The 25,520-nt window shown below is 49.3% G+C and overlaps 12 protein-coding genes across 12 annotated transcripts; 8 read left to right on the top strand and 4 right to left on the bottom strand.

The window, feature by feature from the left end:
• Nucleotides 1-238: 238 nt before the first annotated feature.
• LACBIDRAFT_293989 (uncharacterized protein) lies at nt 239-855 on the top strand. The gene is made up of 3 exons (XM_001880324.1): nt 239-289; nt 350-400; nt 463-855. Exons 2-3 carry the CDS (start codon nt 387-389, stop codon nt 767-769), a joined length of 321 nt encoding a protein of 106 aa, XP_001880359.1. The 5' UTR covers nt 239-289; nt 350-386; the 3' UTR covers nt 770-855.
• Nucleotides 856-1,033: 178 nt separating this feature from the next.
• On the top strand, nt 1,034-3,822 carry LACBIDRAFT_293988 (uncharacterized protein; the record flags this gene model as incomplete). Its single annotated transcript, XM_001880323.1, has 5 exons — nt 1,034-1,339; nt 1,398-1,414; nt 1,476-2,573; nt 2,624-2,927; nt 2,992-3,822. The coding sequence occupies 5 exons, from the start codon at nt 1,034-1,036 to the stop codon at nt 3,322-3,324; spliced, it is 2,058 nt and encodes a 685-aa protein (XP_001880358.1). The 3' UTR covers nt 3,325-3,822.
• A 720-nt stretch (nt 3,823-4,542) lies between these two features.
• On the top strand, nt 4,543-5,465 carry LACBIDRAFT_293987 (uncharacterized protein; the record flags this gene model as incomplete). The annotated part of the gene is made up of 4 exons (XM_001880322.1): nt 4,543-4,998; nt 5,053-5,235; nt 5,290-5,378; nt 5,430-5,465. Coding segments are annotated over exons 1-4 (666 nt in total), but the record flags the coding sequence as incomplete, so codon positions are not given.
• Nucleotides 5,466-6,870: 1,405 nt separating this feature from the next.
• On the bottom strand, nt 6,871-8,023 carry LACBIDRAFT_296227 (uncharacterized protein; the record flags this gene model as incomplete). Its single annotated transcript, XM_001880075.1, has 3 exons — nt 6,871-7,191; nt 7,246-7,508; nt 7,573-8,023. The coding sequence occupies 3 exons, from the start codon at nt 8,021-8,023 to the stop codon at nt 6,871-6,873; spliced, it is 1,035 nt and encodes a 344-aa protein (XP_001880110.1).
• Nucleotides 8,024-9,316: 1,293 nt separating this feature from the next.
• LACBIDRAFT_296226 (glycosyltransferase family 17 protein) lies at nt 9,317-10,624 on the top strand (the record flags this gene model as incomplete). Its single annotated transcript, XM_001880321.1, has 5 exons — nt 9,317-9,762; nt 9,816-10,049; nt 10,104-10,386; nt 10,447-10,481; nt 10,531-10,624. 5 exons carry the CDS (start codon nt 9,317-9,319, stop codon nt 10,622-10,624), a joined length of 1,092 nt encoding a protein of 363 aa, XP_001880356.1.
• Nucleotides 10,625-10,993: 369 nt separating this feature from the next.
• On the bottom strand, nt 10,994-11,234 carry LACBIDRAFT_296225 (uncharacterized protein; the record flags this gene model as incomplete). The annotated part of the gene is made up of 2 exons (XM_001880074.1): nt 10,994-11,073; nt 11,132-11,234. 2 exons carry the CDS (start codon nt 11,232-11,234, stop codon nt 10,994-10,996), a joined length of 183 nt encoding a protein of 60 aa, XP_001880109.1.
• A 558-nt stretch (nt 11,235-11,792) lies between these two features.
• On the bottom strand, nt 11,793-14,640 carry LACBIDRAFT_326348 (uncharacterized protein; the record flags this gene model as incomplete). Its single annotated transcript, XM_001880073.1, has 5 exons — nt 11,793-12,793; nt 12,822-12,911; nt 13,263-13,896; nt 14,131-14,432; nt 14,487-14,640. 5 exons carry the CDS (start codon nt 14,638-14,640, stop codon nt 11,793-11,795), a joined length of 2,181 nt encoding a protein of 726 aa, XP_001880108.1.
• A 1,048-nt stretch (nt 14,641-15,688) lies between these two features.
• Nucleotides 15,689-15,934, top strand: LACBIDRAFT_296220 (uncharacterized protein; the record flags this gene model as incomplete). Its single annotated transcript, XM_001880320.1, has 1 exon — nt 15,689-15,934. The coding sequence occupies one exon, from the start codon at nt 15,689-15,691 to the stop codon at nt 15,932-15,934; it is 246 nt and encodes an 81-aa protein (XP_001880355.1).
• A 515-nt stretch (nt 15,935-16,449) lies between these two features.
• Nucleotides 16,450-17,166, top strand: LACBIDRAFT_296219 (uncharacterized protein). Its single transcript, XM_001880319.1, has 2 exons — nt 16,450-16,703; nt 16,798-17,166. Exons 1-2 carry the CDS (start codon nt 16,690-16,692, stop codon nt 17,141-17,143), a joined length of 360 nt encoding a protein of 119 aa, XP_001880354.1. The 5' UTR covers nt 16,450-16,689; the 3' UTR covers nt 17,144-17,166.
• Nucleotides 17,167-17,267: 101 nt separating this feature from the next.
• LACBIDRAFT_326347 (uncharacterized protein) lies at nt 17,268-18,770 on the top strand (the record flags this gene model as incomplete). Its single annotated transcript, XM_001880318.1, has 5 exons — nt 17,268-17,329; nt 17,365-18,198; nt 18,345-18,352; nt 18,395-18,619; nt 18,646-18,770. 5 exons carry the CDS (start codon nt 17,268-17,270, stop codon nt 18,768-18,770), a joined length of 1,254 nt encoding a protein of 417 aa, XP_001880353.1.
• A 653-nt stretch (nt 18,771-19,423) lies between these two features.
• On the top strand, nt 19,424-21,056 carry HTA16204 (histone 2A). Its single transcript, XM_001880317.1, has 9 exons — nt 19,424-19,476; nt 19,529-19,747; nt 19,796-19,920; nt 20,016-20,207; nt 20,259-20,312; nt 20,369-20,494; nt 20,551-20,609; nt 20,663-20,853; nt 20,905-21,056. The coding sequence occupies exons 6-8, from the start codon at nt 20,478-20,480 to the stop codon at nt 20,833-20,835; spliced, it is 249 nt and encodes an 82-aa protein (XP_001880352.1). The 5' UTR covers nt 19,424-19,476; nt 19,529-19,747; nt 19,796-19,920; nt 20,016-20,207; nt 20,259-20,312; nt 20,369-20,477; the 3' UTR covers nt 20,836-20,853; nt 20,905-21,056.
• A 105-nt stretch (nt 21,057-21,161) lies between these two features.
• On the bottom strand, nt 21,162-25,302 carry LACBIDRAFT_296216 (uncharacterized protein; the record flags this gene model as incomplete). Its single annotated transcript, XM_001880072.1, has 8 exons — nt 21,162-21,241; nt 21,300-21,414; nt 21,468-21,600; nt 21,651-21,727; nt 21,785-22,896; nt 22,955-23,344; nt 23,395-24,244; nt 24,292-25,302. The coding sequence occupies 8 exons, from the start codon at nt 25,300-25,302 to the stop codon at nt 21,162-21,164; spliced, it is 3,768 nt and encodes a 1,255-aa protein (XP_001880107.1).
• Nucleotides 25,303-25,520: the final 218 nt, after the last annotated feature.

Below are 25,520 nucleotides of genomic sequence, written 5' to 3'. Positions count from 1 at the left end.
GTAAGTTCTATATTTGCTTCGCCTCCCTCTTATCAGCGTCTGAACACTTCTCACAATAGGGCCTTCGATTCATTCATGATGCTGGTGTCATTCACCTTGACCTCAAACCCTCCAATGTTTTCGTGACGAAGGATGGTCGGTTCAAGATTGGTGACTTTGGCATGGCGTCCTTGTGGCCAAGACCTACTGGCCCCGACGTTGGGAATGGGTTCGAACGCGAAGGGGATAAACTGTACTTAGCGCCGGAGGTGCTCCAAGGGAAATATGGCAAAGCTGCTGATGTGTTCAGGCAAGTCCCACGGTTTAGACGGTGTTTGTGTTGGTTTTCTTACTTCGGGTTCAATTCTAGTTTTGGGTTGACAATCTTGGAAACTGCTTGTAACATAATGGTCCCTGATCAGTGAGTGATTTCCGGTCCGTTTTTCCGTTCCAGTTGTGCTGATTGTGTCGGTGGTGGATTAGAGGTGACGCTTGGCAACGGCTGCGGCGTGAAGACTTCTCGCAAGTGGATCTGAATGATAGTCCCGAGCTTCTCGATCTCATTAGACGTATGATGCGCACTGATCCATCACACCGAATCAGTGTTCATGCCATCTGTCTCCACCCCATCGTTTCTCGGGCGCGGATGAAGATGGATGAGGTGTATGAGGCAGCCAGGGCAACGGGGGCAAATGTGTTTGCTGCATCCCCGCTTGCGAGTGTGCCTAGTGGCTTTTTAGAAGAAATACTGGGCCGACGAAGCGAGGATGCTATGGATCTCGGGCCTTAAATAATACCAAAAAACTCAGCTGACTTGGGACATTGGGTAGTGTATATATGTAATAGATACTCTTTTTTTATTATTACTGCAACCTTTGTTTGAATTCGAGGGCGTGTTTCTTGTTCTGATGGAGATGTTGAGGGAGTGTGTGAACTGAACTGAGCCAAACAAGGGACCCTGAATACTTACTCAGGTGAGCCCCGTTAGCCAGCGTTCTTTTCGCTTTCCAACTCTTCTATGTTCTGCTCGTGACTTTTTACTTGTATACTTAACATGCTTTCCCGCCAATCCCTTGCAGATACACACTCTCTTTCTTTCCCCGTCCAGCAAGAGTCCCCGTATCTTGTCTTCCACAACCCCATGCCAAACGGAAATACCTCCCCATACAACCTCGATCCAGCCGCCGTGGATTTTCGCGCTTTCTATCCTTATACCCCCAACGAAGTCAAGCACAGGAAACGCACAACCAGCGCTCAGCTCAAAGTCCTCGAAACCGTCTTCAAACGCGACACAAAGCCAAATGCTTCCTTGCGCACAGAGCTGGCTGCACAGCTGGATATGACAGCGAGAGGCGTACAGGTCCGTTTTCTTTACTTTCTTCCTTCTACCCTGTCCTCAACTTTTGCGCGCGTTCTAGGTGTGGTTTCAAAATCGGTGGGTAATGGCCTCGTGCCTACTGATCCCTTTCGATTGACCCTTTGTTCTTTTTACACAGCCGGGCGAAAGAAAAAGTAAAGGCAACGAAATCCTCCGCCCCAAAGACACAAACGATCGAGAAAAACACCAAATCAGAGGTTGATATCCCTAAGAAGGAAGATTCTTCATCGCCCAGCTTTTGCAGTGATGAACCCCCCTCACCCGATTCCTCTGGCGAAAGCAATGCTAATCCCACTCGAGGGGAGGACTCAACGGACGCGTCATCCCAAGGATCTTCGTCTGCCGTTCCCTCGCCACCTCAATTACACCTTATCACCGACCCAGCTAGTCCAGCGTGGCAGAACTCGCCAGTCGAGCCGCCTCCGGAAAGCGGCACTAGCCAACTGCGACCTGACCTCTTTCTTGGAAACAACATCTACGCTCAACGCAGAGGATCTCTTCCTGTGCATGCACTCCCTCAGGACGATGAATCAAGTGAACCGTCTGTGGATTGGCACGATCCCTTGGCAAGACGCCGATCTGTGGATGCCAGCCTGCAACGCCTCGCATCCAATCCTTACGCCCCTCTGGCAAGGGCTAAGAACGGTGCGGTGTTTGGCCCGCGTTTTGGGGTGGCTTCGCCTGGTCGTCATCACCAGCTGAGTCGCGTGCCATATGGCTATCAAACTCAGAGACACGGGCTGCCATATTATCCTTCACCCCACGTAAATGTTCGCCATTCATCTATGGACTCTCGAGCTTCTCGCTTCCCGCCAAGGGGACCATCTTCCCCGTCGCCCGCGGCCATTTCGCCATATCTTGCGGTTCGAGCATCTTTGCCAGATCATTCTCTGTACACTGTCACTTCCAGGACTATCGCATCCCCCATTCCTGGACCACTGCCGTCTCCCAACTTTTCATTTGGCGCGGCCAGTACACCGTCGATGGCGTCCCCGAGCTCTGGGGACAGTGAACGCAACTCTCCAGATTCATTGCGATCCTTCTCTTTCACTGGAGAAGATGACGAAGAGGGCGTTTCTTCCTCTTACAACTCATACTCGCGGTTTGGCTCAACAGTGTCCATTGCAAGCGAGGCTAGCTCTTACTATGCGGAAATTGGTGGTCCTGGAGTGGAGCAGGTCCCCACCCCAGATCTGCATGTCAGGCGAGACTCTTGGTAAGTTGTCATGACAATTTGATAGATCGAGTACTAAGTGCAAACTACAGCGCTTCGGGCCAATTTTTGGGCATGATGTCTGGCCTCGATGTTAATCCCCAGACAGGGTTAACAGAACACCGCACCCTGGGATTGGGATCATACTCACCCCACGATGATTATAACCTTTCGAGAACCAATGGGGGTGAGCTTGTCGCCATCGCTGAACTAAACGATCAGCCACATCTGTCATATCCTTCTCCCACGTCAACCATTTCGGCCGGTGGAAGCCCTCATGCTCAAGATGCACCTCCGTCGGCTGTCCCCATCTCTCAGTCGAGTGAGCTGGCCTACGCCTTGAGCCAACCCAATCAGGTGCGACTTAACGTTTGATATCACAGTAACTTCTTTTTTAACACAGTTGCCTTCTTTGGATTAGGGAGGACGGAATAGGCAAGACCACTACACCATTTATGGCCAGCTGTCTTCTCCTGCAGCCGCCGCTCGAGAGACTCTTACGCATGAACAAGATTCGTCACCTGCGCATGGGATATATCAAACAGAGACCGAGGCACCTCAGCCTCGGACTCACTATACCACGTACTCGTCTCTGGTGGCTGAAGCGTACGGTGAAATTCAAGCACACCGTCAACTGGAGTACGATCACTGCCCGCCTGGCTCACAGCACCTTTACGCATACGGGGATTCTCTGGGCGTCTCCCCCCTCGAAAATAGCATTCAAAACTCTGAAGGCTTTATCACATATTCATAACTTAAACCGGAATGGCACATCAAAGTCCCATCTTGTCTCTACATCTCTTCCTTGCTGCCTTGTACATTCTGTTTCCAATAATGGTCCTCCCAATACCAGCAGTCTTCCTCTCTCTCTCTCTTGGCGGATTCCCCTACAACAATAAACTCACCCGCTCTCTTTGCTATCGCTGTCCAACTCCCTCTGTCGTTCACACACTCCATTCTCTGGTTGCCCGCCCCCAGACTTCATCACGCTCTTTCCTGTTTCACTTTTTGGTCTTATTTCGGTCCGTCCTTGATTTATGTTAAACTGATATGTAACTTTAATATTCCCCGCCCTGTGGCCATCGTCTATTTATTCTAACTTTCACTACTCCTCCCAAGGCCCGTTGTTGGTGTTTTGACCTTCACCTTTCCGATCCTTTGATATATATTATGTAGTTTACATACCTTACTCTCTTACTTACTTATCCCCCCAGTGTTATAATTTCCACATCCAAAAATGTTGTTAACTTCCTTTTTTCAACCACTGCTTCTAAGTACGTCGATGCTCATCTAAAAGGCTCAGGCGTTTCCGAATCTCCAGTGCAAGGTCTCCCATATGCTCAAACTCCAAGAATCTTCTTCCGGCCTTCTTTATCTTTGAAAGAGCTGTATAATCCACATTAATAGAGCGTGAAGAAGACGAATAGCTGTCGGACTTGCTACACTGCTTCCCTGGCTTCGCTTGAATACCATGCGTAAACCACCTCGAAAAAGGCTGTCCTTTGCATCGTAATCAGCGTGTAATGCATTGCAAAGGCTTCGACACGTCTGTGTTGACATAGCAGGTAGGTTGAGAGACTCTCGTCGAGTGTTCCGTCCCATACAAGTACAGAAATGTCCACGCAAAGTAAGAAACTAAATGGAAGATTCGGGATCCATCCGCTTTCTTGCCGGGGGCGGGCTATGTATTGCAGTGGACAAAAGATTATTGGCAACTTTGTTATGCCACAAGATCATGGACATGTAAAGCACACGATTTCGAGGACTCCAGAGTGTGATTCCAAATTTTCTAAGAGTATACCTCTGGTATACCCAAGGTTAGAAGTGTTTTCGGCGGCATGAGAAAGACCGCTAATTCGGGCCAGAATTGCCGTGTGACTTCCTCACAATTCAATTGTCACCTTCAGCCACCAAGCCAATCGACATGCGCCTGTCGCGTGCGTTCAGCAGCACCTTGTCTCCACCAATACCGCAAGCAACTCACGATGCGCAGCGTGCATTGCTCGAGGCAACATAAATTCTCTTATCAGAGCTCAATCCATCCTTTGCTGATTTCTACGTTTCCTCAATGCCTGTCAAGAAGAAACAACAATCTACCCAGAAAAACACTCCGACAACTTTGAAACCGAAACCTCCCTTTATTGTTATTCCACCCACCCCGGAAGTTCACTCGCGCGCTCCGTCAGGGCGACCTAGAGCGACCCCTGATCATACACCATCTATCAGCCTTCCGGATTCTCAGGGACTCAAGGCGATTGGGTTGGAACTTCTAGCCGCTGGCGGAATGTCTAAAGACGTTGTCGCGATGGCCGAATTTTTTGCGACGATGAAACATACTCTCTCCAATTTAACTAACACTTTTGACCGCCTCGAAACTCAGACAGAGAGGATGCTTTCTCTTGGTGTTGACATCAAGGCAACTGAGCAGGTCAGTATACTTCTAATAGATTTGAATATTAGTTGTGAATCGTGACGTTGTCAGCTACGTCAAATTCGATCGACCTTGTCCGAACAAATTGCAAGGCAGACGAAAGAGCTTGAGGACGTACGGAGCGACCTCAAGGTCAAGGTCAAAGAAGCATTGAGAGAACGACTGAGAGCGGAGGCGTACGCCATGATACAAGATTCGGTTTCAACCGTGATCGAGGAAAGAGTTCGTCACGAGGCAAGGACCACCGTCAAGCTGCTGTCTCGTCTGCCCTGACTTATCTTGCACCAGCTCTCAATCCAAATCTCCGAGAATCTCCGTCCTGAAGTCATTGGTCACAGACGACACATATTAGAAGTCAAGACGGATTTACACAACACGTTCGTACCCCCCCTCTCTTCCTTCGCATTCATGTCTGAACCTTCTTCCAGAGAAGCTCGCCGCTATAATGCAAGTTTGCAATCTCCCTCTCTGACTGCGCCCCTTCGCCCACTTCTTCGTCCCCTGCCCACCCCTGAGCAATCTCCGATGCCCATGCTGAGGACCGCCTCTGGCGGGTCGGCAATCAACAGCCCCATGCCCTTTACATCATATTCCAAGCCTCCGGCATCTGCTATCACAAGAAGCGTCTCGGCTGGTGGCTCAACAAAGAGCAGCCCAGGTTTGCTGAAAACACCAGCATCCGCTCTCATCAGGACCGTTTCGTCTGGCGGTTCAACGATCAATAGTCCTGCTTTACCCAAAGCGCCCCCCGTTTCTATTTCAGGGAATCTTCCAACGGACGCGATCAATAGTCCTGCTTTACCGAAAGCACCACCCATCGTCATCAGGACCTCCTCACCAGGCGGTACAATGAGCGACACCCCTACACCGTTTTCGTCCATCCCAAAGGCACCGGTAGCCACGCCGGTAAGGACGACGTTTAGAACATACACTGCTCCCCCAACACCTTCAGCACTTTTCCCTCGTGACCTCAAATCATTGTTCGCGCTTGGCCCAGACGCCGCAAGGGCGCTGCTGAGAGACTATGGCTTAGATAGTCCTATGCTTTCTCCAATCAAGGAGGAAGCGAAACCAAAGACGCCGCTCAAGAACAAGACGTCAGGTTCTTCAGTGACCTCACCTAGATCTGCTACTGAGGACTCTGACGACGAAGCGACCTCCCATGCACAAGACATGAACAAGTTTATGGCCCACATCGGTGTATGTCTTCTCCGCCATTTGTCCTCATTTGAAGTCGATATTGACCCAACGTACAGGTTCCATTCTTGATGGTCCCAGCTCCTAAGTCGCAGTTACAGAACGGTTCTTCGTCAGAAGAACGACGACGCCGAATGTTGACGCCTCTTATAATAAATACGGGACCTGGTATGATTTGAACAAGTCGTGGTTATACTTTGGTAGATACCTCTTCTACACAAGTTATTTATTATGCGCTGGAGTGCCGCCCGTTTCCTGTGCGGTCGTGTCAGATCAATGTAACAACTTTTGGATGGTATTTGCGATGGCGAAGAAGATATATGTACACGGAATGCAATCAAAGCTATTGACAACAAGGGGCAAGACACAACATGAAAACATTGCGAAAACATATGGGCTAGAAAGATATGTCAACAGAGTCTTTCTACATTATAAGAGGCTTGATGGAAGAGAGTTGAGGATGATGTTAGGCATGATCTCCTCAACGAACTTCGTAGGGAAATCTGCTGACACCATAGCCTGAGATTGGGTACGCCTCATGGGCAGAGTGATGCGAGCATAACTACACTTGGTTTCGGGATGATTAGAGAGATCTGTAAGTGCCTCTTTGAGGATCTCCCTATACGCACTGTGGGTGCCAGCAGCATGATCGGAAAAGGGGTTTGATTGAGGTCATGTAGCCTTGACAAGACGAGAAAGGTAAGGCAAGAAGGGCTGCCAATAATCAGGGATGTATTTGATGATCTCTGAGTCACAGTGCATCAAATCGATCGCTTTATCCTTGCGTAGCTGCTCAATATCGATCTGGTTGTACCACCGTGCCAGAGGAACATGGTCATTGGGTGAACGGAGTTGGCCACAGGGTCCTGAGGTGAAGGTGACAATGCCAAGAGCTGTGTAGAGAAGCGATTCAAGGTCATGAGCTGGATTATGGACATAGCTTCCATGGTTATTTTTGTCTAATGAGGCAAGCGACATGAAAGGCAAGGTGCCCTAAAGCAAAATGAATATCAGGAATTAACAATCTTGGGAATGATGTGGACGCACCGTTATCTTCCCTGTGGTGGTGCCAATTTTACGAGCATAGTCATAGTCAATAACAATGCCAGAAACTGGAAGATCTTCCATTACCCCTTCTGTCGGAGCAGGCATGAATGCTGCGTGTGTTGTCACCACACTGGCCTGAGTAGTGCGCACCAATGGCTGATCCTTTGGGGGAGAGTGTGGGAGGGGAGAGCGGTAAATTACTATGTTATTGACACTGATGTCACCATGAACCATTTCGCATTTTTTGTGCAGAAATTCAAGCCCTGAAAAACTATTGGATAAGTACATAGCTTTGTACATAGCTTTGATATTGAACACTAGACTTACAATCAACACAGTCCAGGAGCACTTTGACAAGTTCTTCACGAGAGCGGAAAGAGGTTAAGGTGTCCCCAACAGGACCAGTCACTACCCGACGGTGGAGGTGTTCTAGGGGTGGGTCAGGCAGTCTTCCTCTTTGTTTCTGGGTAGAGTCCCCAATCTCCTCACCCACAATAAATCGAGGATGTATTGAATGAAATTTCTGAGCATCTGGACTCAAGTCTGCCCGGAGCTTGTCACTGATAGATGATAGAATGTCTATTTCAGACATTCCCTGATTAGCGATAAGCCAAGCGTCCTTGAGGATGTGGGAGTTCCCATCCTTGTCTCGGACAAGGAAGGTATGGGTGCCACGGCCAAAGAGGGTGGTAGAAGAGTATATGTGCTTGATAACACTAAACTCCTGATCTTGAACTCTGATCTTGGAGACATTCCCCGAGAAGAAGTCTACTGTCATTGAGGTGTCAATGCCAAGGACCTCTGGGCGAGCATAGGAGAGTGCGAATGCGATGCATGCAAGGCTGATAGCCTCACTCCCAGCAATGCCAGTCCAGCCAGTCAAACAGACACCAGCTCAATCAACCAATATGAATGAAAACTCCACGTTGGCAATAGGACTGCAGCCTCGCAAAGCAAGAGCCAGAACAAAGCGACGGAATGGCTGGGCCTCAAACATAAGGGCCGATTTCTTGAGAATCTGCTGTAACATGCTTTCACGGGAGGCAAATAACGATACTTCCACAATTGCCTCAACATGGTGCCATTGGGGCCGACGTTCACCAACCTTGACTAATTGGTGGATGTTGCGATTAATGAGAATGATATCAGGCTTGTCAAGACGATTACCCCCGCTAGGCGTCATCCTGTGCGAGACCCTGCTGGAGACGAACACATTCTTCATCAACACCGCCGTCAATTTCGTCAACACCACCAACTTTGTCAGTTTCAACATCCATGCCAGCATAGTCACTCAAAACTTCATCAGAATCCTCCGGCTTAACTAGACCATGCTGTATTCCGAGGGTGTGCGACAAGTGGTTAAGCCAGTCCAGGATGGCATGCTCCCCCAAGGCATGCGGAAAGTTAGTAAATCGCTGCACCAACTTGTCCCAACACTCTGGGATGTTATTGAGGGATCTATCGTTGAATGGTACTGGGAGCGCCTCATCAGGGAAAATCGCCTTACGGACCCACTGGGTTGTGGCAATTTGAACAGTGTAGGGAATGTTGTGAAGCGGCTCTTGGTTGGTAGTAATGGATACTTCTCTTAGGCGGAGATCAGGGGAACCAAATTTATTCGAGATGTACTCTTTAAAACGCTCTTGCTGAATGAGAGTGGTAAGGAAAGTCGGCGAAGGGAAGATGGGGTGGTTGTACCGCGCTCGTAAATCAAGCACATTCTGAAAGGATTGGATAGCAAAGGCGTTGGCAGGATTGACAGGATTGGATAGCAACGGCATCGGGTGGTCCTGGGAAACAACTTGAGAATCGTCGAAGTCGTCGAAGTCAGTGGTGCTAAAGCATGTCGTATCAAGCATAGCGGAAAGGTTTGGAGGTCTTTGAGTTGTAAACAGTGGCCACGGGGAGGGGTTCGCCATAGGGAAGACGAATCGCAAATGTTGAGAAGAAACCTGTAATGTGATTAGATAATGGGTTCACTGCTTCTACAGGCTTGTTGCTGGCACAACACCTGGTCCCTTTGAGATTGCTTCAAGCATTGAATGCTCGTCGCTGATACCCAAAACCCACAATGGCACCCATCATACGTCGCACACGGTCCAATGTTATCCTCCTCTTTTCCTTCTTGTTCTGCACTGTGATATTATACCTCATCGTCCAAAACCAATACCAGCTCAGGAACGCGTTATCTTATGCTACCCGACCACTGTGGGACTCTGATTCTGGACCAAAAGATATTATACCCCATTATCATGCTGAAGGCTTGAAAGCAGATGCCCATACATGCCAATTACACGGTTGGGAGGAAAGAAGGAACAACGTCAGGGTGCTTGACGCCGTGCTCATGAGCAGCGAACTGGATTTGTTGGAGATACGCATGAACGAATTGGACGCTGTCGTTGACTACTTTCTCATCGTTGAATCAAACGCGACTTTCACTGGCCTTCCAAAAGAGACGTATTTTGCCAAGAACCGTGCCAGATACGCCAAATTCGAGCGGAAGATTATATACCGCTTGTGAGTTGACTCTTAGTCGTTCGCGCCAGCCACTCTCTGAACCAAGCATCTAGTTTGCCAGGATACCCGTTACAACCAGGCCAGTCTGCTTGGGACTCCGAAGCACACACACGAAATACCATGACAACTCTCCTTCGTTCCCATATCGGCGGGTTTCCTTCTGGAACACAGAGTGTGGTGCTGATGTCCGACATTGACGAGATACCCTCACAACATACCGTCGAGCTTCTTAAAGCCTGCGATTTTGGAACATCCATTCATCTACAACTACGGAACTTCTTATACAGGTTAGTTTTTTTTGTTTTGACCATCCTGATAAACACAATCGCTAAGTAACACAGTTTCGAGTGGTATCTAGGCCTATCAAGCTGGCGCGCCAGCGCCAATCTGTGGAATTCCGACAGCTTCTATCGGCATTCGAAGAGCGGTGAACGCGTCCTCGCCGATTCAGGCTGGCATTGTAGCTACTGCTTCAGGACTATCCCTGAATACGTCGTCAAGATGCGGGGTTTCTCTCATGCAGATCGCATTGGTGGTCGCATAGACCTTCTGGATCCCAAACGGATCCAGAATACCATTTGCAAGGGAAAAGACATCTTCGGAATGCTGCCAGAGGCGTACAGTGTAAGCTTCCACTTCACAACATCATTATGATTAATCCTCAAGATGCTTTCCTTTTTCTAGTACCTTGATTTGTTCTCCCAAATGAGCCTCGATCCGTGAGTCATCGAACTCTACTACGTGAATTCAAATTTAACAATTTTTTAGTTTGACGTCCGCCGTCGGACTCCCTCGTTACCTCCTTGAAAACGCGGAGAAATTCCGATTTTTGTTGCCAGGTGGATGTGTTCGCAAAGAGTAGGCTTCAGCCAAATCGAGCGCATCACAAACGTAGGTAGTTTCTGAGCTCAGGCAATGAAGGGCTTCGCAGTCCCAGAACAGATAGATTAGGGACCAATCCCGCCAAGTCCCATCCGCGCGATACCCGATACGTCGTCTTATATCTATCACTCACATATCCAGGCAACATGTATGTAGGGATTTTTGGAAAAAGTGGAATACATCTGGAATCTGTAGAACACGTTGTACAATTTGGTGCCAATATCATGTGCGATTATGCGAGTGCGACAAAACAAATCAAATTTTGAGAGATAGATATTTGGCTTGACGTTTTCGTTAAGTTGGGTATGTAAGCATAGAAAGTCGTGATGTTCGTAAATTAGGACTGAAGTCAGGGTCGAGGACCAACAAGCATACTCTTGCGCCGTCGAGCCCTTTCCAGAGGGGGAAGATCGTCATCGATTGTCATTGCTAACGAGAGATCGTTAGGGAAGGTAATGAGGGAAACACGAGAGGAGATAACACTTACAAGAAGTAGAACCATCCATAGACTGGTCGCCATCACCATCACGCTCCCTATCAGGAGCACCCACCTCACTCATTGTATATGGGACTATAGGTTTTGGCAACATGGAACGCTGGCGCTAGTTGGGAATATTAACTTCAAGTGAAATAATGGAGTAAATTCTTTACCTTGTTTCCTGCAAGTAGGTTAACCTCCTCAAGGTCAATAAGGAACTTTGTTTCGTCAACTCGTTGACGCTGCTCTACGCATTCAACCACCTATGCGATTCCCACGACTAATGATTTAGGATCACGAAGTAATCTAGTCCTGAATTAGCACAGACGAGGAAATGAAGTTGAAGATCAGCCGACCTGTGGCGCGTAACTGTGCTTATCAATCCGTTTTTGAAAACGAAATGAGTACATGTCTGGCCTACCCTCGTCAGAGTCTGGAAAATAAGTGGTTTGGTTAGCTCATAACTACACTTTTTCTGAGAAAGACAAACCTTGGCACCGACGCTTTCCAACATCTCGACGAATAACGACCCAGCCTCATCACCATCATCTGTCCTAACATCCACAAAGATGACGCAGTCCTTCAGAATCTTCAGCGAACCCGGTATATACTTGTCGATGCGCCACCCGGCGACTCACTAGCCGCTTTCTTTCCTCCTTGCATCAATCCGCTAGCGACGGCCTTCGCAATCCGGGCACTTGATCTTGTCCCAGATATGTTGGTTGGAGAACCACTCGAGGCCCCTGAAGTGGATGGGTAACTGCTGCTTGACCTTCTGACACCACCCCTTCGACCAGGAGGTGTTGCTGGGGGCCCATTGAACCCGGTGGAGGCAGAGAGAGATCAAAGATTGGGAAAGTGCTTGTGAAGCCATGGAAACTCTTCGAGAAGCGTTTGATAGCCACGAGTCACCAGTGGAGTCTTTCTCCTTGCCTTGACCTTCGTCGGAGGAGCTTTTTGGCTCTGAGTATGGCGACAAAAAGACATCACCTGAGGAGTCTGCTGCTGATACACCAACGTCATCCATGCAATGGTCGGGGACGTTGGCATCGGGGTCCTGTTCTCCTTCTTTGACGGGACTAGCGACGACACTGGGAAGACTTGTCTTCCGACCCGGCTTTTGAACAACCCGTCTGCCGCCTACACCAAACCCAAATATGCAGGGTTTGTAGGACAGATCCTGCTTTCCTCCCCGCAAAATGGCTCCAGCTCCAAGGTGTGGCCTTGGCGCCCCAAATCCTGCCGCTGACAGAGGCTTCTGCGCTGACAGAGGCTTCTGCGCTGACAGAGGCTTCTGCACTGGCTTGGAAGCTTTGTCATCTTTTGAAAATCCCGCGAGAGGAACTGCCCTTTTCGAAGGGCCAGCCTTCGAAGACCCCACAGTCGCAGAGCGTTTGAGTTCCCCACTTTTCGGCCTTCCCACTCCTAGCGACGGTCGGCCGAGAGCGCCATCATCCATGCTCATCATCTTGCCATCGAAAGAAGTATGCTCGCTGTCTCTGTTAAATCCCATAGTCCTATTGGGCCTTGCAGGAGGAGGCATACGAAGCTTTTCGAGGGCACTGGCTAGCGTGGATAATGATGGACCTCCTGTAGCAGTGTGACTATGCTCCAAGTTGACTGAATATGTATGGGACACGCCCCCTGCTGAGAGAGCATATTGACCCCAATCTACCAAGGATATATCAAAGATACATACATGTGGGTCGATACGAGAGCATGGATGCAGAGCTAGCAACTTTTGTTGGTGACGGTGTTGAAGCTGGCTTGACAAACGTTCTGGTCTTTCCTGACGTTTTGGTCAGAGACATCTTGGCGACGCTCTATCGTGTTGGCTGTCTGAGGGTCGAGGAACTCGCAATGATCTTGGGTTTAATTTCCCTGGGGAACACAATTTCATTGGTGATCCCGGAGGTAGTTGATAATCACTAATCGGGTCCGTTGGGACTTCCGATAGACTTGAAGAGGAGACTGCAGAGTCTTGTGGTTGAGGAAGAGGTTTTACGGCACCAGATGCAGTTCTTTTCACTGGTCTGGATGGGGGTGCCATAGAAAGCTTTTGCTGAACCAAGTTAGACGAAGATGTCGCTGCGAGGGGGGTCAACAGGACTGTGTTGAAAAAGGCATAGTCAATACACACCTTGCTGCTTTGACGACACGCTCCTTGTTACCCGAGAAGCTCTGGGATTAGCTGGTGCCACTACCTTCTTTCCGAGCGGAAATTTGCTTATTCTTGGCTTGAGAGGAGGCTGAGCGGTAGTTTTAGCATGTGAGGTGAGCTTCTCCTGGGCTACAGATACTGAACCGGCTTGTTCGGATGACCCACGCTGAGCAACAAGTTCTGGAGCTGAAGGCGCGGTGCTTTCTGATTGTTCTACATTGCTTTCAATCACGTCCTGAGGTCGGTCATCGAGTGGTGCAGAATCTTCAAAAACCAATTCAGCCACGTTCTCGGGAGCCGATTCAACCTCGTTCGCAGGAACCTCTGGGCGTGCCTCAGCTGGTGAAGCCAGTCTCGGTAATGGCGGCTTCAAAATGGTCAAATCTGCTTCAAACTTCCACGTCTCGTCAGATTCGGTGTCGCCAGCTCCTTCATCAGCAGTAGTAGGGACAGATTGCGGTACTGGTTTCGGTTGGATCTTTGGCTTGGGTCGCATTCTTGCCTTTAAATTTGATTTTGGCTTCTCTTTGCAAGGGAACTTGCCTTGCTTGATCCAACCGCAGCTTTGCCTTGTCCCTTCATCAATTCGAGCAAGGCATTCCCCTTTCCTGTCCTGTTCCCACCGACGGCTATACGATTCTCTCTGTTCAGCGGTACGCGGGCAGGAGGGCCCATATTACCGAATTGTGAGGGACGAGCGGGGGCACCACCTTCAACCAGAGGGGGGGGGGGGCAGCTGGCAAAGTGGCTTCCAGTTGTAAGAGAGTCTTTGGGGGTAGAGAATTCGTTGTCTCCGACTCCTGATACCAATGTTAATATCAGGAATTGAAAAGTTGACCAAACATACCTCTCCACCTGACAAGTAATCCCAACCCGACCGACTCGTGAAACTATCCTCAGCATCAGCCGCAAGTATCGATGGGTGTGGTGTCGCTGGTATGGGCGTCAATGGTGAAAGATGGTCTAGAGACAAATATCCTTGACCAGTAGCTGGCGTTGACGGAGGTTCTGGCCGATTGACCTCGACTTCAGGTGATGCAGAGCTCACAACGATATCGGGTGTGGGGAAGGCATCATTAGCAGGAGTACTCTCCGAACCAGTCAACAAATGAGGCTGTCTTTGCTGCTCTGCTTCCGAGCGATCATTAACTTTCATGCACTTCAAAGATTCATCTGGAATAGAGCCTAACTAGAGCCTAATACTGGTGGCAGGGTAAGCGAGGTGATGCGGAGTTTGGGTTCCCTTTCCTTTGAGGGAGAACGAGAACGAGCGCGGATTCGATGGGGTGATGGTGGTGGATTCTTGAGGTCGATATGACTCGGTATTCCCGGTGTGATGCAGAGAAAAGAGGCACATATTGAGCTCTTTCTTTGCCTGAGGGTCCTGGTGTGGGTGGGCAAGGATGAGTATCACTGGATGCCGGCTTATTAGAAGCGGTCTTGAACAGTTTGCGAGATGAATGGTTGGTATAGTTGGTACATGCGTTCAAGTTCGGGGTAGTGGAATGATGTCTGTGTTCTCAATGTTGATTCTCTCGGGACTGGTGACGCTTGATCCTTTTAGAGTCTCTCTCGTCCAAGGAAGAGCGGGGTGATTGAGGAGAAGTAAGCATACCTTATTGTTGTTGGAAATATTTGACGCGACTGTCATATGTCATGTGACTAGCACACCTTTTCAATTTTCTTCTTATGGTTCTAGGACCGCGACGATGACTCCTTGCCAGTGTCATAAGCTCCACGTATAGTGAGGCTGGGCATCTGGAACGTATCCGTGCTACACATTAATTTGTGAGGCTGGATACCCAACAGCAGTGGATCATGGTGAGTAACGCGCTTTGCCAGAGACACCACTGTACTCTACTTCTTATCCTGGTGCCGCCTGTTCACTCTCTATATGCTTCAATTTGTCGTATTTGAGTGCCTGGTGGTATGGCAGGTAAGTTAGACTACACATTGTGGGATAGTGTCTGATATTTTGTCAGCGCGTCGGGATTTCGACCTTCTGCGGCCCTAGAGGCTCGACCGTCCTCCTCGACTGGAATAGGCTTTCCCACACCGGTACCCTTCTAGCTGCATTCTGCACTGGCACGGTGGGATGATCTGCCGACGAGGAAAGGACTTGCCTGATTTAATTGAGCAACGGAGAAGGAATTCGTTGGCATTGTCGTTGTCGGCTTTTATTGCGCCTCTTGAGCATGAGGAACAATTGGGGGGTGGGTACTGTTGCAACGTCAGCGCCTCACTTCCAGCGGTCTTTCAACGACATGCAGTGTAAGCGCGCCTTCCCTGTTTTCACATGAAATTCTTTTCTAATAAATGAGATCCAGCTTCCAATTCTCTTCAACTTCCATCAGTTACAGTGCCTAAACTTCAGGGTCTCTCACTCGTCTTTTCTCTTTACCACAATGGCCAACACCTCATTTTCTGTTGGCCAATCTAGAGCCAGAAACGTGCAGTCAGCAACACGATCTTCCACAAAATCAACCTCGGCCTCTGTAAGTCGCAATTCAGCACCGATGCCAACAACCCTACGCATTCACCAGGCGCAGCTCTTCTGTTACAGCAGCAACAGCAGCAGCAAGCCCAACAACTGTTTCAACGTCTGCAACAGCTGCAACGGCCTCAACCCCATGTCCAACAATATCAGCTAGCTCAGGAGCAGCTACCAGGGGTTGCATATCCACCTACACAACCAGCACCACAGGCAAATAGTGATGATGTTATACACGTCAGTAGACGGTTTTATGACCTTATTGACCCAACCCACGCATGCAAGAACTGGATGCTGACTACAAGGCTAGGGGTCAGCCAACTAGACAGCAACAGTACTATCCCTGGACAAGCAAGGCTCACTGCCTCAATCAGAGAGACTTTTACTGAGGTGATCGTGCGGCCATGTCAAAAAATTCTTGCCTTTACACATCTCCATCCATTCACGAAGATTCATGTTGGCAGCTTCGGGAAGGGCAGCAACCTGTGACCGAGGTGTCGAATGGCAGTGACCTCATGACAAGCCCTTTGCAATTCCAAGATTGCCTTTGCGACCGATACCCCATAAAAATCCTCATAAAATCGCCAATCTTGCGCTAACGTATAATCAACCTCCCCAATCATTTGGCGGTCTCCTGCACCCATGTCTACCTCGAAAGAATATTGCCTTTTGGGGGTCAGGATCTGGCCTATCACTCACCTATAAACCTGGTCATCAAGTTTGGGGGGAGAAGGGTCCTTACGTCGCTTTTCTCGAAGCTCACAGAATACCTGGAAAGCGTCACTTTGTCAAGTCAAACTATTCAGCCCATTCATCTCTCTACCTTGAGCCCAGAAATTTCAAGTGGTGTGACATCCTTCTCAGGGACTCACCAACAACTCCAGGCCCACTAGTAAACACTGTTTGCAATAGATCATGACTTTGATGACGCTGTGACGCGCATAGCGAAAAACGCAGCAAGTTAGTATTTTATTGTCATCAGCCGCATGATGCTCACTCGCTCACGTGATGGAATTTATCTAGCGCCCCAGTGTTATACCCCATCGGCTTTATATCAAGCGCGTCGGCGTCGCGGCAAGCACCCGCTTGTTGTGCTTACGTACATTTGACGGTTTTCCTAGCTGCCGCCGGAATCGTACTTTGCACCATTAAACGTTGCCGGGCAATACCGTCTAGTACGAGCGGCGAATCCAAACTATGTTCACCCCTCCTTATTACGAAGCAGCACCCCCGTCGACTCCAAACGATATTTCTCCTTCGCCGGTACCTTTACTGCAATACCCACCCCCATCTTATATCCCTGTTTGAATTCCCCCAACGACGACAACAATTGCCACCATCTGTATCGCTATCATTCAATGATATGTAAATCAAATATAAGTTTACCGGTCACCATAAGTATTGTAAAAGTGGGAAACAGTTCTGTGTTGCATAATAATTAAAATATACCAGTAACAAAGAAGCGGCGTCGAAGCTCACACCGGTCCCGAAACATGTCCTTCTATCTAGACTCGGAACAACGCCCATCGCCCGCCTCGTTGTTTGTACCTGCTTGGTACGTATTTACGACCTGGCAAGGTGACGTCACAGTTACATCCTCCTTTCTTTCTTACTCGAACATACACCTCTCTCTTATCCTATCATACAAACTATGATGAGCGCTGTACACACCACAGTCACACAAACACTTCTCAAGCGAGACTTAATAATTCCGTTGCAACCATCAACTAAACGCATCGATCTGGCTCGTATCGCTCGCACGATGGCTGAACTATCAATGTTTGAACAACACCAACTGGCAATCCTATCACCCTCGCCTAGCAAACACGAAGATGTCGCGCAAAGCACAGACAATGTTACATTTGAATGTCCGACCCTACAAGGCGATCCGTCTTTAAACGTCAAGGCGATCCTCACACGCCTTAGCGACCAAATCGCACGCCTTGACAACCAAGTAGAAGAACTGCAATGTCAGCTAATAGGCGAACGACAAGAACGTGTTTTCGAGCAAAACAAGTTGTTAACAAGGCTGGCAACCCTTCAGCCCGTCACCCAGCGCATCCTCATAGATGCTTACCTCTCTGTCCGAGGTTACAACACTTCTTTGGGTCCGCGAAAAACCTGGATCCACTCAAACATAGCACGGCTTTTACCTCCTCGCACCACTGTCAGTGGACTTGCATTCGAACAGAAGTTGGAGACTTGCCGCCAACAAGGACACCACAGTGCTCACTTGACGGAAAGCCTCGCCATCGCACTGTCTTTTAGCGATACAAGGCCCACAGATCCAGATTTTGAGTTCATGTTTTATGAATGTTTTACCCACAGCATAGAAGAAGAATTGGATGGGAGGATTGCCTCGACGCCGGTGGAGATTAGCCAAGATGGCGTAGCTCAACTCCAGCCGACGCCTTCCCCTGTAATGTAAGAGCCCTCCCAAGTCCATGTACAACCTATACCCTCCCCTCTTGTCCTTCTATACCTTACTATACGTGCACATAATCATTTGACATTTTCTACCTCTCCACGAGAATCCCCATGACCTAACTGTTAGTTCCTTCCAATCTAAGAACCAACTGTCAGTTTTATAGCATCCTCTCCTGAACTGGTGCATTCTCAGTTACAAGAGCTGTCCCCTACGAAGCCTATGGTTCAAACTGTCGTCTCGTCAACCTCCTCTTTGAAACGTTCGTGCTCCCCGGACACGCAACCCCCAGGACTGAGCCCACTTCCCAAAAACCACTTCTCGAGCCATGTAATTCGCCAGAAAGGCGCAATGCAAATTTTGACACAATAGGGGGTTTCACAGTAGGCCAACTTAGGTCCCAACTTAATCCCCAACTTGGTGAGCAACTTTTGCCAAGTTGGAAGGACAAAGTTTGACCAACTTCATCAAGTTGGGATGCAAATCGTGGTCCCGACGCCGATTTGCAGCCAACTTTGATCCCAACTTGGTGCCCAACTTCACCTTCCAACTTCCCACGTATCCAAAATAGGCAGAAATCTGCATCCGGAATTCCTTCCGAGCCCAAATCAACCCAACTTTATGTTTTCTGCAGTTCAAGGTGTTTCACGGTAGAGTTGGCCAACTTCCTCCTCAACTTTGTTGAAGTTGGCCATCAAGTTGAGATGAAAGTTGGGACCTAAGTTGGCCTACTGTGAAACAGCCTAATGTTTAGGTAGGGGTTCTACTTGATGGCACATGTGTGGTCTTTAAACCCCTCAATCAAGGAATCGTCGCATTTCTTCACCCGCACTTTCCTTCCTTCATAGCTGTAGTCTTGTTCCCAGAAGCCAATCCGATGAAGAAGAGCTGGCGCCTTTACGGTCCAAGGCTTGAAGCATGGACGTCAGGGCTGTCGACCATTGGAGGAAGGAGGCCCTTCCTCCTTCTGAGTCACCTCACCGTTGACTGCTGAGCATGGCACCAACCTTCAGCGCTCAACACCTGCTTCCCCTTTCAGCCCCGGTTTCGGTCACATCCCCACACCTCCATATACCGACTGCCATTCAGATGAGGCCACCTTCGCCTATTGCTCTCGCTCCCGCAACGAAGCCGCTCAAATCATTGCGGTTATCAAGGCCAGGGCCTACGCGGCGACGCTATCAAGTCCCAAAGTCCCCTCTTGAGTTCAAGGATGAGTTATCGGATAGTAGTGACGATGAGCTTCCCTTCGTTCCTGTGCCAGCGAAGGGAAAAAGGTATTCATCACGACATCCATCTTGTTACGTTTGCTGATGACATTGTAGTAAGACAAAACCAAGCGTTTATAATGTCGATTCAACAAGCGATTCCAGTGTCCACTCGGTTCCACTCAGAGATCGCACCTCCTCGCCAGCCATTGGAGAAGGAGAATCACTTGAACAAAGCTCACGGGGATCGATTGCGCACCATGCCCGCTGTAAATCTCAATGGAGCTCACAGGAAAGGGAAAACAAAGGGAAAAATCTATTTTTGGGAGGATGGGCGAATGTATGATGCTCCTCAATTTCCCCTATAAAAATTTTAATGTTCGGACAGTCTTCCTGGACCGCCCATTGCGAGAGACAGCGCAATCGTTTGACTGGAATGAGAACGGCCTCATCGTTGGCATTGGTCGCGGAGAAATCTGGTCTGCACGTAACCTTCCTTTTGATGTTGCATGGGTATGTTCGCTGTTGTGTTAGGTGGCTGCTGTGATATCGCCTATGCGTCAAGGAGCTTTTGCATTCAGCTAATTTTCAGTATTTACGACCATTAGGGCGGGACACCTGAAGGAAAATTGGTCAATTCCAGAGTTTTCAATTGCCCCCGCGCCTCGTCACTTTACTGCCCAGGGTTTTTTCCTTTCCGCGCTGCCTGCCCAGCTCGATTTCCTTCGAAAGTCGCTATCAACGTTGAACAACAACCTAATTGCATACATGCGAGCGTGAACGGTAGGGATTGGGGTCTCGTGAGTACTTGGATTTGAGTATATCAATGACGGGTACTGATTCCGTTCAAGGTGATCATCCTTTGGTCCAAGCTATACATACTGTCATGAGGCCAAATTCTACACGTATGTCCCCTCCCTATCTTACTTCCTCCTCGGTCTCTCACCCCAGCCTGTTAAAGCCATGAACCACCCGCCCTGCGTCGTAACCGGATGGCAGGGGTCGATTCCTACTACGACAACTTTCTGACCAGCAACAAACGGCGTTCAATGGCATATTAAGGGGAGGAGATGCCGGGGGGTCCACGGTTCGTTCCTTTCCCTTTGTTATCCTTTTACCAGTTCTTACAACCCATACGACTAGCCGTATACATCGTATGTTGAAAAAGGGCAACTACTCCGCGTCGGTGCTTGCGCTCCAAGGTTAGCAGCTGGCGTTCAGTGCTTCCGCTACCTCTTCTGACGCCTCTCTTTAGTATACCTTGCTGCAGTCCTCGCTGCTGAGATTCTCGAACTCGCCGGTAACGCCGCCCGGGATAACAAGAAGGATCGTATTGTGCCTCGGCATATGCAACCTGCCATTCGAAATGATAAGGAGTATCTTGCGCCTGACACTTGTCTTATGTTTGCTTACTTTCCATGTCTTTAGCGTTGGGGAAACTCTTTGGTGAGTTTTTTCACCTCAACGCGCTAATATTTTCTGACTCTTCGTTATCAGTTCGTCATATCGCACCAGAGCTACTTCCCACAAAGGCGTGGAAAGGCAAGAAGGAGAAACTATTGGGTTGCTTTTTAAGTGGAATACATCTGGAATCTGTAGAACACGTTGTACAATTTGGTGCCAATATCATGTGCGATTATGCGAGTGCGACAAAACAAAGCAAATTTTGAGAGATAGATATTTGGCTTGACGTTTTCGTTAAGTTAGGTATGTAAGCATAGAAAGTCGTGAATGTTCGTAAATTGGGACTGGGATCAAGGTCGAGGACCAACAAGCATACTCTTGCGCCGTCGAGCCCTTTCCAGAGGGGGGAGATCGTCATCGATTGTTATTGCTTATGAGAGGGTGTTAGGGAAGGCAATGAGGAAAACACGAGAGGAAATAACACTTACAAGAAGTAGAACCATCCATAGACTGGTCGCCATCACCATCACGCTCCATATCAGGAGCACCCACCTCACTCATTGCATATGGGACGATAGGCTTTGGTAACATGGAACGCCGGCGCTAGTCGGGAATATTAAACTTCAAGTGAAATGATAATGGAGTAAACTCTTTACCTTGTTTCCTGCAAGTAGGTTAACCTCCTCAAGGTCAATAAGGAACTTTGTTTCGTCAACTCGTTGACGCTGCTCTACGCATTCAACTACCCATGCGATTCCCACGACTAATGGTTTAGGATCACGAAGCAATCTAGTCCCGAGTTAGCATAGACGAAATAATGAAGATGAAAGTCGGCCGACCTGTGGCGCGTAACTGTGCTCATCAATCCGTTTTTGAAAACGACATGAGTACATGTCTGGCCTACCCTCGTCAGAGTCTGAAAGATAAGTGGTTTGGTTAGCTCATAACTACACTTTTTTTGAGAAAGACAAACCTTGGCACCGACGCTTTCCAACATCTCGACGAATAACGACCCAGCCTCATCACCATCATCTGTCCTAACATCCACAAAGATGACGCAGTCCTTCAAAATCTTCAACGAATCCGGTACACTACTTGTCGATGCGCCAGCAGGCGACTCACTAGCCGCTTTCCTTCCGGCTCCGCTAGCGACGGCTTTCGCAATCCGGGCGCTTGATCTTGTCCCAGATGTGTTGGTTGGAGAACCACTGGAGGCCCCTGAAGTCGATGGGTAACTGCTGCTTGAGCTTCTGACACCACCCCTTCGACCAGGAGGTGTTGCTGGGGGGCCCATTGAACCCGGTGGAGGCAGAGAGCTCAAAGATTGGGAAAGTGCTTGTGAAGCGATGGAAACTCTTCGAGAAGCGTTTGATAGCCACAAGTCACCAGTGGAGTCTTTCTCCTTGCCTTTCCCTTTGTCGGAGGAGATTTTTGGCTCGGAGGATGGCGCCATAAAGACATCACCCAAGGAATCTGCTGCTGATTCACTAACGTCATGCATGGAATAGTCGGGGATGGTGGCATCGGGGTCCTGGTCTCCTCCTTTGACGGGGCTAGCGACGACACTGGGAAGACTTGTCTTCCGACTCGCTTTTTGAACAACCCGTCTGCCGCTTACGCCAAACCCAAATATGCGAGGTTTGTTGGACGGATCCTGCCTCCCTCCCCGCAAAATGGCTCCAGCTCCAAGGTGTGGCCTCGGCGCCCCAAATCCTGCCGCTGACAGAGGCTTCTGCACTGGCTTGGAAGCTTTGTCATCTTTTGAAAAGCCCGCGAGAGGAACTGCCCTTTTCGAAGGGCCAGCCATCAATGACCCCACAGTCGCAGAGCGTTTGAGTTCCCCACTTTCTAGCCTTCCCACTCCAAGCGACGGTCGGCCAAGAGCTCCATCATCCATGCTCATCATCTTGCCATCGAAAGAATTATTTTCGCTCTCTCTGTTGAACCCCATAGTCGTATTGGGCCTTGCAGGTGGTGGCATACGAAGCTTTTCGAGGGCACTGGCTAGTGTGGATAATGATGAACCCCCTGTAGCAGTGCGACTGTGCTCCAAGTTGACTGAATATGTACGGGACACGCCCCCTGCTGAGAGAGCATATCAATGAGCACCCCAATCTATCAAGGATATACCAAAGATACATACATGTTGGTCGATATGAGAGCATGGATGCAGACCTGGCAAGTTTTGTCGGTGAAGGCGTTGAAACTGGCTTGACAAACGTTCTGGTCTTTCCTGGCGTTTTGGTCAGAGACATCTTGGCAGCGCTCGATCGAGTTGGCTGTGTGAGGGTCGAGGAGCTCGCAATGACCTTGGGTTTACTTTTTCCTGGCGAACACAACTTCATTGGTGATCCCGGAGGTAGTTGGAAATCACTAATGGGGTCCGTTGGGACTTCGGAAAGGCTTGAAGAGGAGACTGCAGAGTCTTGTGGTGGGGGAAGAGGTTTAACAGCACCAGATGCAGTTCTTTTCACTGGTCTGGATGGGGGTGCCATAGAAAGCTTTTGCTGAACCAAGTTAGACGAAGATGTTGCTGCGAGGGGTCAACAGGACTGCGCTGAAAAAGGCATAGTGAATACACACCTTGCTGCTTTGACGACACGCTCCTTGTTACCCGAGAAGCCCTGGGAATCGCAGGTGCCACCACCTTCTTCTCGAGCGGAAATTTGCTTATTCTTGGTTTGGGAGGAGGCTGAGCGGTAGTTTTAGGATGTGAGGTGGGCTTCTCCTGGGCTACATCTACTGGATCAGCTTGTTCGGCCAACGGCTTCTGAGCGGCAAGTTCTGGAGCTGAACGCGTGGTGCTTTCTACATCGTTTTCAATCACGACTGCCTGAGGTCGGTCATCGAGGGGTACAGAATCTTCAAGAACCAATTCAGCCACGTTCTCAGGAGCCGGTTCAGACTCGTTCGCAGGAACATTTTCGAGACGCGCCTTAGCTGGTGAGGCCAGTCTCGGTAATGGCGGCATCAGAATGGCCAAATCCGCTTCAAACTTCCACGTCTCGTCAGGTTCGGTGTCGCCAGCTTCTTCATCAGTAGTAGTAGGGACAAATTGCGGTACTGGTTTCGGTTGGACCTTTGGCTTGGGCCGCATTTTTGCCTTTAAATTTGATTTTGGCTTCTCCGCCTCTTGCTTTCCCTTGCCTTTCATTTTGCTCTCCTTCTTCGCAAAAGAACTTGTCTTGCTTGATCCAGCCGCTGCTTTGGGTCCCTTCATCAGTTCAAGCAAGGCATTGCCCTTTCCTGTCCTGTTCCCACCGACGGCTATACGATTCTCTCTGTTCGGTGGTATGCGGGCAGGAGGGCCCATATTACCGGATTGTGGGGGACGAGTGGGGGCAGCCCCTTCAACTAGAGAGGGGGCAGCTGATAAAGTGGCTTCCAGTGGTAAGAGAGTCTTTGGGGGTAGAGAATTCGTTGTCTCCGACTCCTGATACCAATGTTAATATCAGGAATTGAAAAGTTGACCAAACATACCTCTCCGCCTGACAAGTAATCCCAACCCGAGCGACTCATAAAACTATCTTCAGCATCAGCCGCAAGTATCGATGAGTGCGGTGTTACTGGTAGGGGCGTTAATGGTGAAAGATGGTCTATAGGCAAATATCCTTGACCAGTAGCTGGTGTTGATGGAGGTTCTGGCCGACTAATCTCGGCTTCAGGTGATGCAGAGCTCGCAACGATATCGGGCGTAGGGAAGGCATCATTAACAAGAGTACTCTCCGAGCCAGTGATCGAATGAGGCTGTCTCTGCTGCTCAATTTCCGAGGGAAGATCAACTTCCATGCCCTTCAAGGATTCATCTGGAATAGGTGGCAGGGTAAGCGAGGTGATGCGGAGTTTGGGCTCCCTTTCCTTTGAGGGTGAACGAGAGCGAGCGCGAATTCGATGGGGTGACGGTGGCGGATTCTTGAGGTCGATATGAGGTATTGGGTATGATGCAGAGAAAAGAGGCACGGATTGAGCTCTTTCTTTGCCAGAGGGTCCTGGTGTGGATGGGCAAGGATGTGTATCACTGGATGCCGGCTTATTAGATGCGGTCTTGAACAATTTGCGAGATGAATGGTTGGTATAGTTGGGCTCTGAGTGGTTGCGTACATGCGTTAAGATTCGGTGTAGTGGAATATTGTCTGTGTTCTCCATGTTGATTCTCTCGGGACTGGTGTCACGCTTGATCCTTTTGGAGTCCCTCTCGTCCAAGGAAGAGCGAGGTGATTGGCCATTCTCTGGAGGAGGAGAAGCAGAACGCTTGGAGCGGTGAGGGACGCGTGTGCTCGAAGCATCCTTGCGCGGCGACAGAAGTAGTTCGTCGTCCGTTGCATCATCGGATAGTCCCTTGGTCGGAATACGCGTATCTGTCGGTGTAGTATAATTTCTGAGAGCACTCCGAGCATCCTTCAAAGGTGAACGTTGGGATACTTGTAGAATGTCATCAGGTAGTGTGATTTGGGATCTAGTTCGTTTCTCTGGGAAGATTGTGTCGGGCATCAGAGCGGATGGTGCATGTGTAACCGGTGCAATAAAAAATTATGGAAGATGTGGATGGGCGAGAACGACGGCGACGACGACGGCGAGGAAAGGTAAGAATATGTTCGAACAGGGTTGGAATTCGACGCGACAACCGTTGAAAACATATGTCATGTGACTAGGCTCTTGCCACTGACTACCATTTTGGTAGTGATATTGACAGTCCACTCAATCTCCAC

The sequence above is a fragment of the Laccaria bicolor genome, genomic scaffold (genome assembly GCF_000143565.1).
Source record: "Laccaria bicolor S238N-H82 LACBIscaffold_10 genomic scaffold, whole genome shotgun sequence".
In the NCBI taxonomy this organism is placed as follows: Eukaryota; Fungi; Basidiomycota; class Agaricomycetes; order Agaricales; family Hydnangiaceae; genus Laccaria; species Laccaria bicolor.
Note: the sequence above shows the minus strand (reverse complement) of the source record. Positions and strands in the feature narration are given on the sequence as shown.

Coding starts and splice junctions, on each gene's coding strand:
- HTA16204 (XM_001880317.1), top strand. Junction 20,610..20,662: donor GTCGGTGCTTGCGCTCCAAG/GTTAGCAGCTGG, acceptor GCCTCTCTTTAG/TATACCTTGCTGCAGTCCTC.